The 9815-nt window shown below is 48.1% G+C and overlaps 1 protein-coding gene across 1 annotated transcript in view; it reads left to right on the top strand.

Annotated features, from left to right (window-relative positions):
• The window catches only part of GPD1L (glycerol-3-phosphate dehydrogenase 1-like), a 69420-nt gene that overhangs the window by 46255 nt on the left and 13350 nt on the right, over nucleotides 1-9815 (top strand). The window contains exons 6-7 of the mRNA XM_011985403.1: nucleotides 8309-8542; nucleotides 8993-9099. Of these exons, the coding sequence (XP_011840793.1) occupies nucleotides 8309-8542; nucleotides 8993-9099 (341 nt within the window). The remainder of the gene's footprint in view (nucleotides 1-8308; nucleotides 8543-8992; nucleotides 9100-9815) is intronic.

Here is a 9815-nt window from a genome sequence, read left to right as displayed (position 1 = left end):
TGGTGGGTCATCCCTGTAATCCCAGCACTTTGGGAGGCCGAGATTGGAAGATTGCTTGAGTCCACGAGTTCAAGACCAGCCTGGACAATACGGCGAGACCCCCATCTCTGCAAAAAATAAACAAAATTAGTTGAGCATGGTGGCACGTGCCTGTAGTCTCAGCTACTCGAACTCTTGACCTCAAGTGATTCACCCGCCTGAGCTTCCCAAAGTGCTGGGGTTGCACGCGTGAGCCACCACACGCAGCCTATTTTTCACACCTATTATGCATGAATTCATAGGGAATCAGTCCCAGCAGCTCAGGCTCCTTCCCATTGGTTCCAACAAAGTGTGCTTCCCTGGGTGGAGCAGGCTGGTACTTCAGTCTAATCCAGGTACCTTTCTCTTTGGCTTCCTTCTTTTTCTGATCATTTTCTTTCATGTGTTTCAGGAAACTATCTCAGCTCTTAGCATAATATGCTCCATACACTCTTTAATTCTCTTGGCGAGAATCTTGCCCTTAACTTGTTTACAACAGTGCCAGCAGCATGCCGGGGAACATTGTAGACTCTTCCAGTTTCGCCATGGTAATACTTGTGGGACATTCCTTTTTGAACAGTGCCCATACCCTTGATGTCTACGATATCATCTTTTTAAAACGAGGTTTTTTAGCTTATGTATTTATTTTTTATTTTTTTGAGACAGGGTCTCAATCTGTTGCCCAGGCTGGAGTGCAGCGGTGCAATCTCAGCTCACTGCAACCTCTGCCTCCTCGGCTCAAGTGATCCTCCTGCCTCAGCCTCCTGAGTAGCTGGGACTGTAGGTGCTCACCACCATACTTGGCTAATTTTTGTATTTTTTGTGGAGACGGAGTTTCACCATGTTGCCCAGTCTGATCTCAAACTCCTGGACTCAAGCGATCCATCAGCCTTAGCCTCCCAAAGTGCTAGGATTATAGACCTGAGCCACCACGCCCTGCCAATATCACCTTTCTGATAGATTCACATATATGTGGCCAAAAGAGCAACTTCATGTTTTCTAAAAGGCCTAGAGAGCATATATCAGGTGCTTCTCCTCTTTCCCTTTTGTATTCCTCATTTTGGTAAATTACTGGAAGATGGTGATTCTGGCCAAAAGGCTATCATTTTTAATAGATTCTTTATCAGGATTAAGTTTCATTAACAGAGACCAAAAATAATACAGGTTGAGCATCTCTTATCCAAAATACTTGTGACCAGAGGTGTTTTGGATTTTGGATTTTTTCGATTTTGGAATATTTGCATTATACTTACCAGTTCATCATCCCTATTTGGAAATCCAAAATGCTCCAATGACTCTCTCCTTTGGGCATCATGTTGGTGCTCCAGAAGTTTCAGATTTTGGAGCATTTTGGATTTTGGATTTTCAGATTAGAATGCTCAAACTGTACTCGCTGAACAAGGTAGAAGCTTCTTTCTTTCTCATGTAAAATCCAGAGTATATATGACAATTCTATTCTACAGAATTCGCAGGGACCCAGGCTTCGTCCAGCTCACTTGGGTGCCTTAGCCCGTTTTGTGCTGCTATAACAGAACACCTGAGACTGGGTGATTTATAATGAACAGAAACGTGTTGGCTCATAACAGTTCTGGAGGCTGGGAAATCCAGTACTGGGCACCAGCAGTTCTGGTGTCTCATGAGGGCACGGTCTGTTCCACGTGGCACCTTGAATGCTTCTGGAGGGCAGGAGCGCTGACCCTCACACAGCAGAGGAGTGGAAGGGGCAAACAGAGAGCCACTCCCAGAGTCTTCTTTCTAAGGAAAAGCCTCAGTCCATTCATGAAGGCAGAACACGCATGACCAAAACACTTCCTGTTAGACCCCACCTCCCAACACTGCCACAGGGGCCACCAGATTTCAACATGGGTTTTGGAGAGGACAAACACTGAATGGCTTAGTGTAGCATAGGGTGTGGCCCTTGTCTTTCTGGTCTGTGAAGGTGACCAGAGCATCAACGTCACATCTGCCTTCCAGGCAGCAAGGTTAAAAGAAAGAAGAAAGAAAAAACAAAAGAAAAGACAAAGGGCACGTGGCAGCTATCTTTCAAGGAAGGTTCTGGAAAATCAACCTTGTCACTTGGCTTCATCTCAGTGGGTACACTAGGTGTGACCATAACTAGCTACAAGGGAGGCTGGAAAATCATTTTGGGGATCTTTTTTCTGGATAGCCAGACACTTTTATTAAAATAAGAGACTATTATTATGGAAGGAAAGAATAGATGGGGGATAAAGCAGCAGCCCATGGCACAGGCTGGCACAGGCTGGTGGTGTTCCTCTGTGGGGCTGTTCTGCAGTTCTCATTGCTGGGCATGTAGGTTTGCTCCAGGGCTTTGGCTGCGATGAACCATGCCAGGATGCCCAGCTTTGGGTCTCATCTGTAGTCAGGGCCACTGCTCGCCCAAGAGCACCTTTATGTGAGTGAGAGCAAGGCCTGCATGGTCCGACATGCTAGCCACTAAGCATATGTACTATTTACATTGACCTTCAAGTTAATTAAAATTCTTAAAAACTAAAAGTTCCATTTCGGAGTCACAGTAGCTACATTTTAAAGACTCAGTGGCCACGTGTGGCTAATGGCTACTGTATTCAATAGAGCAAATATAAAACATTTTCTATCATTGCAGAAACTTCTGTTGGACAACGCTGCTCCAGCTAAGGCAGCTTCATATTGGTATGACCAGCTTGGTGGGCCAGGTGTGGACCTGCCTCAGCCTTCCTTGACATCTCAGCCAGGCTGCCTTAGACAGGGGCCAGCAGCAGGCAACACGTGGCACCTTGCCTTTAGTAATCCCAAACCCTGCAGACAGTCTTCTCTTAGCAGCCAGCCTCAGGAGTCAGGTGGATTGTTGGACTGAGAGACAACAGTGAGTACTGACTTGGGTTTCAGGGAGGCAGTTCTTGCTGGGTGGTGAGAATGTTTGTGTAACCTGCAGGTAGCATGGGCTGGTTCTCCTGTTGTATATTCTTTTTATGGGAAGGTGGAAGTGGGAGAGGATTGAGCCCCATCCGACCCACCCCTATTCAGAACTGGAAGGAGTGCACTCGGGAGTTGATGACTGCCTCTGAGTATTGCCATCACCCAGGAGATGGGGAAGGGCTACACACGTCTGTCTTCTGAAAATTATGGTATTTTTAGCTCCAAAAAAAGTTGAAAGCAGATTTAAATGCACAGTGGATAATGATAACGTTCACATCTGAGTGATCTCGGAGGACATCTGCTCGGATGCTATTCCAACACGCTCTGACTGGCTCAGTATGTTTATTTTTCTTTTGACAGTGATAAGTGGTGGAGGGAGAGAACGAGGATTTCAAGATCTGTCATAAGGCGACTAAACTGGGTTGCAGCCCAGGGTCCTCTTAGAAGAGAGGCGTTTATTTACCCTGCACTAGGTGTCCTGATCTCCCCTGGTGGGGAGGTTAGATGCCTAGTAAAAGCTTCTAGTGGAAGCTTTGGGGTGGTCTAGACTCCCATGCCCTGCAGTGAAGGGGCTGCCGAGGAGCTGTGAGGGAGCGCCCAGGCACCCTCATCTGGCTTTTCTGAGTACAGCAACACGGAAGCACTGCTTTGGAGCTCAGGGCCTGTCTGTACGGTCCTGCTTGGATGGTTCCGGTTGCAGAGAGCTCCTGCTAAATCTTTCCTGTTGGGTGGGGTCAGCTCTTCCTGTCAGAAAGTTCTCATCTGGACTGTGCAGTGGGCTCTCTGTGCCTTTCACTCCCTGGTCCTAGAGCAGCACAGTGTGGCGTGATCTCCTCGGCAAGCTCCTTCCTCTGTGTGCCTCAGTGTCCTATCATGTTACCATGATAATAGGACCTGCCCTGTCACAATGTTGTGAGGTTTAAATGAGGTAATAATATATGACGCTCTTAGAACAGTTCAATAAGATTAGCTGTTGCTATTTTTTATTACCTTTTCTTCTCCTAAGCTTTTTTTTTTTTTTTTGAGACAGGCTCACTCTGTCACCCAGGCTGGAGTGCAGCGGCATGATCTCAGCTCGCTGCATCTCCGCCTCCCTGGCTCAAGTGATCCTTCCACCTCAGCCTCCCAGGTAGCTGGGACAAAAGGTGCATGCCACCACACCTGGCTAACTTTTTGTATTTTTGGTAGAAACAGGGTTTCACGATGTTGCCCAGGCTGGTCTCAAACTCCTGAGCTCAAGCAATCCACCTGCCCCAGCCTCCCAAAGTGCTGGGATTACGCCCAACCTAAGCTACCCTTTTTACCTCCCAAGCCTTGGTGTAGGCCAGGAGGCACTCTCCTTTGACACCGAATTGCAAAGGGTCAGGCAGGTCTTTTGACCAAGGGTGGAGGAAGGGCAGATTTCCCACACTGGAGCAGCAAGGCACAGGGGACAGAGCGGGCTGCAGAGCCAGGCACCAGGAGCACATCCAGACTCCATCTCTTACCAGTGAGGTGTTCTTGGCAAGCCACTAAACCTCTCTGAGCCTCAGTGTACCAGTTGGGAAGTAGTAGGAGGGTAGGTGCATGCTTCAGAGTTGTGGGAATGATGATGAGGCAGTGTGTAACTAGCCTGGGCTCACTGAAGGCACGTAATAAATCAGCCTCCCCTCCTCTGTTGACACGAGCCCCTTGTTGAACAGAAGTCCATGTTCTCTCCCATTCAGCCCACAGACATTTCCTGGGGTTGGTTTTTCATATAACAGTTTCAGAATGGTTCATGTTGTGATGGAGGGGGACACAGGGACACAGTTCAGGGGGCATCAGAGAGCAATTTCAGGAATCTGACGAGTTGGCCAACAGCCTAAGCCTCGCCACATTGCATGGCAACTTCAATAAAACCACTTGGCCAGCTCACCCAAGGGCTGGCATCTGGGCTTTGGCAGTCAGCCCACCTGCATGTCCCCAGGTGTCAACCTGTTGCCCCAGTACTGGTTGCAGCCCCAGTGCAGGCTACAATTGCACCAACTTCCCTGAAAGAATGTCAGTACCAGAAGGGCCTTGAAAAATCTTGTCCAAGCCCTGAATTTGACATCTGCGGTGAAGATGGCCTGAGAGGTGGAGTGGTTAGCCCTAGGTCACACTGTGACCGTGTAGGGGCTCTCTGGATGTCAGTGCCGTGTACCGCTTCTGTCTCCTTGTAGCCTCCTTAGCTGGCTGCTATGCTGGAAAGGGCGTCCAGACCTAGGTGGGCCCAGCCCCAGGTGTTCTTATGGTTCCTGCTCTTTAGCCTCTGCATACTACTCATCCTAAAAGGTCTGGGTGTCCCATCCTGACTCGGCAGCCCACCCCTTCTAGAAGCAGAGCTGCAGAACCGGATCCCACCCGACCCCCAGCGTCTCTCCAGGCTCCTTTCACACAGCCTCTGCCTTGCCTCTTCCCTCATGCTGCCTGCTGCTGAGCGTGTGTAAGCCGGGAATTGCCCCCGTCCATCTTCCCTGCACGTGCAAGTTTGAGATGATTGCTGTCTGAGAACCGATGAAACCTACAGTTCGCATAGCGTGTATGGTAGGAAGAGGCTGAGAAGCTTTTGCAGGTTCAGGCACGTTGGTACCTTGCGAAGCCATATGCACTTGGTCAGGCTGTCAGTTCCTAGGACCAATTCCTCATCAGCTCTGCCTGCATCATTTTTTGAGAATTTTTCTACTTTTTTCTTTCTGTGTTGACTGCAGTGAGGCATAAGCGGCAGCCCCAGTAAGCTCTCACATGATTGCTAAGGAAGAGAAGACCCTGGGGGGCCTTCCTCTCCTCGTCCTTTATTCTCTCGCCCTCTCCATTCCACGTCACCCCGTGGGAGAGGGCAAGAGAGGTCTCTGTTCTGTGGGCCTGTGGGGAGTAGACGGAAACTTCAGGAGGCCCAATTGGATGTTTTTGTCATGTGAAGTAGCTTTGTGCCTCAGTCTCCTGGCGAGCAATAGCTGTATCTAAATGACCAAGTCTGTTTGTCATGGTGACCCGGCCACATCAATGCTATGTTTGATGTGTTTTATCAAAAACTGCCTGTGTACTAGAGCAGATGTTTTTACTACCCAGCTCATTCTGTTTTTTCACCTCATCCCTCACATTTTATAGGCCCGATGTGTTAAGAAAAGTTATTCTTTCACTATAAAACTTGGTTTTATTAAAAATACACTTATTTTAACTCATTTCCCAAACTAGCTTCATGTTTTAAAATCTCCCAGGACTCTCTGTATAGTCACCAGGTATTACTGGAATTGCTAGAGTGGTTAGATAGTTGGATTTTTTTTTTTTTTTTTTTTTTCCTTTTCCATGCTCCAGAGTATTTGTGTGTCGCCCAGGCTGGAGTGCAGGGGCCGGATCTCAGCGCACTGCAAGCTCCGCCTCCCGGGTTTACGCCATTCTCCTGCCTCAGCCTCCCGAGTAGCTGGAACTACAGGCGCCCGCCACCTCGCCCGGCTAATTTTTTGTATTTTTTAGTAGAGACAGGGTTTCACCATGTTAGCCAGGATGGTCTCGATCTCCTGACCTCGTGATCCGCCCGCCTCGGACTCCCAAAGTGCTGGGATTACAGGCATGAGCCACCGCGCCCGGCCGGATATTTTTTTTTTTTCGTGCTGAGTGTTCTTGGTGAAGAAGCTGGAAAAGTGGAAGGGGCCAGGAACCCAGGGGCTCAACTGAAGTTCCCACTGAGTTGCCACCTGTGCAGCTCTGCAGGTGTTACTTGTCATAGGTGCTAATCTGACTTTTCCTTATTATTGGAAGCCCACTCAGATGCCACCTCCTCCATTTGGCCTCCCTGCTTTGAACGGCAACTTGTGGCTCCTGGCACTTGTCAGCACACTCTCTCCCCTCTGTCTTTTTTTTTTGATGTGCTTTGTTGTGTCTCTTTTCTCAGTCAGATTGTCAGCTCCTTGAGGACAAGCTCTGAGTCTAACTCTGATCTTTGCAGCTCTCCCCTGGGGGCATCTTCAGCCCCTACATTCCCCCCGGCATCCCCCCCAGCCCTTGCAATCACTGTGTGCCTCCAGGGCTGAGTGAGGTGCTCCCTGCACAGTACATGCTCAGTGCATACCTGTCGAAACGGAATTTCAGATTCTCAGTACCTTTTATGGAATATCACTTTCTGCTGAGCCTTATAGTTATTTGTACATGTTTTATTTTTCCTGTAAGATCAGGGTTGGGAAACATTTTCCATCAGGGCCAGATAGAAGAGGCTTTGTGGACCATACGGTCTCTGTGGCAACTGCTCAAATCTGGGACCATAGATGATGTGTAAATGAATGGGTAGGGCTGGGTTCCCATAAAACATTATTTACAAAACAGGCGGTTGGCCTAGATTGCCAGTCCCCATACCAGATTATCAGCTTCTGAAAAGGCAGGCTCTGTGTCTCATTTGCCTCGTGTCTAGCAGAGGCCATGCAAAGAGTGAGTGATCCATAAATACTCATTTGGGGATTATTAAATGAAACAAAAGGCTGGAATTTGAGCTGCACACATACAGGCCTCATGACCCAGTGTTTCAACTCCTAGGTCATACCCAACAGGATTGCCTGCACGTAGTCACTGGAGGGCATGTGCCAGGGTGTCTATGGCAGCACTATTTGTCATGGCCCCAAACTGGAAACTACCCCAGCACCAGGTGACAGAAGACAATTAAATAAATTGCAGCATATTCACAAAATGGAGTACTATGCAGCAATTAAAATAAATGTGCTGTATGTAAAAATGTGGATGAATCTCACAAACACGATGTTGAATTAAGACAAAGAAGCTACACATAAAAGATTACATATTGTATGACTCCATTCACAAAACGTTGAAAGGCAGGTAAAACACAGCTGTGCTGTGAGAAGTTAGGAGGGTGGTTACCCTTGCTGGTGGAGGCGGCTGTGCTTTTTTCCGTTATCAGTGTGCTGGCTATGGGGGTGTGTTCAGTTTGTGAAAATCCTTCAATCTGTGCACTTAGCATTTGTGTACTTTTCTGTATGAATGTTGTGGTTGCATAAAGCCCTCCATTTAAAACAAAACAAAAAGTAAAGTAGTTTGTCCAAATATTATTTAACCAAAGACTACTATCAGCCGTTCTGATTTTCTGGCCAATGCTCTTCAACTGCTGACCCCTGCTGACCCCAAATATGGGCTCTTTGCCCTAGAAAGGGGAACAGGGAAGCCTTGTCTCTCCTTTCGTCATCTCTTTCACCCAGGTGTACAAGAGCAGAACCCGGCATTGAGCATTTTGAGGAGGATGGAGCCAATGTCCCTGAGAGCCAATCCCATCTGGTCTGTCCCTGCCTCAGCATCCTCCACCACCTCTGGCATCCATACCCGCAGTGGGTGCTGTAACGGCATCTGGGCTTTGTCATCTCCTTTGCAGAACATTGTAGCTGTGGGAGCTGGGTTCTGTGATGGCCTCCGCTGTGGAGACAACACCAAAGCTGCCGTCATCCGCCTGGGACTCATGGAAATGATTGCTTTTGCCAGGATCTTCTGCAAGGGCCAGGTGTCCACAGCCACCTTCCTAGAGAGCTGCGGGGTGGCCGACCTGATCACCACCTGCTACGGAGGGCGGAACCGCAGGGTGGCCGAGGCCTTCGCCAGAACTGGGAAGGTAGCCCTTCACCTGCCCTCCTGCACCCCCTCCTTCCTCACTTGAGACTCCTGGCTTGGGGTGAGCCGCAGCCCAGTGGAGACTTCATGCCAGCATCTGTTTGCTGGGATTGTTCTCTTTGCCTGGCTGCTTTGTCACTTGACTCTTCTGTTCTTTATCTTTGTGTCTTTATCTTTCCTTGGCCTCCAGCAGGGAATTGAAACTCTTCTCTCCACTCTGCTCTTGAAATAAATGATGCTAGGCCAGGCATGGTGGCTCATGCTTATAACCACCACCTTGGGAGGCCAAGGTGGGAGGATTGCTTTAGGCCACAAGTTCGAGGCCAGCCTGCACAACATAGCAAGACCCCATCTCTACAAAACAAAACAAAACAAAACTTAAAAATTAAACAAATAAATGATTCTTCAGTCTTTACCATAGTTTTTTTTTTTTTAATCCTTTATTTTTAAGACTATTGAAGAGTTGGAGAAGGAGATGCTGAATGGGCAAAAGCTCCAAGGACCTCAGACTTCCGCTGAAGTGTACCGCATCCTCAAACAGAAGGGACTAGTGGACAAGTAAGTCTCTCAGTCGCCCATGAGACCAGATAAATGTCCATCATTCCTTTTCTCAGGACTTCCAGCCCCACGGAGATGAGCTAGACTATTTGACAAGTGCCCTTAGAACTTATCTGGATTAGTTCAGTCCTTTGTGTGATGTAAACATCTGTGATGAGAAGCATCTACCTACCCCCAAAACATGTGTTTACACGAAACCAGGCTCAACTTCAATGAAAGGAGCTCGATTCTATAAGTCACGTTATAAAATATGAAGTTTAAGATTCTAGTTTGCCTTGCAGGGTGTTTGGTAAAAGCTACATATTATAAATTTTAAAATTTGTAAAAATGATTACTTCTTTGTTTTATAAAAATGTATGGTCAGGTTATTAAAATGTCAAGTCAGAAAAGAAGGAAGGACAGGTTAGCCCAACATTATACCATCAGAAGGGAGCTCTGTTAAGGTCTGGTGCACAGCCTTCTAGTCTCTTCATCGGGTGGGTAGATGGAGCATAGGATGGGATAGGATGGGATGGGATGGAATGGGATGGGACAAAGGGATGGATGATGGGTGGGTGGGCCGGTGGGAGGGGATGGGATGAGATGGATGGGATGAGATGGATGGATGAATGGATGATGGATGGGTGCATGGGTAGATGGGTGAGTGGATGGGTGGGATGGGTGAATGGATGGATGATGGGTGGGTGGGATGGGATGAGATGGATGGATGGAGGGAT

This window comes from Mandrillus leucophaeus, unplaced genomic scaffold, assembly GCF_000951045.1.
Source record: "Mandrillus leucophaeus isolate KB7577 unplaced genomic scaffold, Mleu.le_1.0 Scaffold107, whole genome shotgun sequence".
In the NCBI taxonomy this organism is placed as follows: domain Eukaryota; kingdom Metazoa; phylum Chordata; class Mammalia; order Primates; family Cercopithecidae; genus Mandrillus; species Mandrillus leucophaeus.
This window is presented reverse-complemented; position numbering and strand designations above follow the sequence as displayed.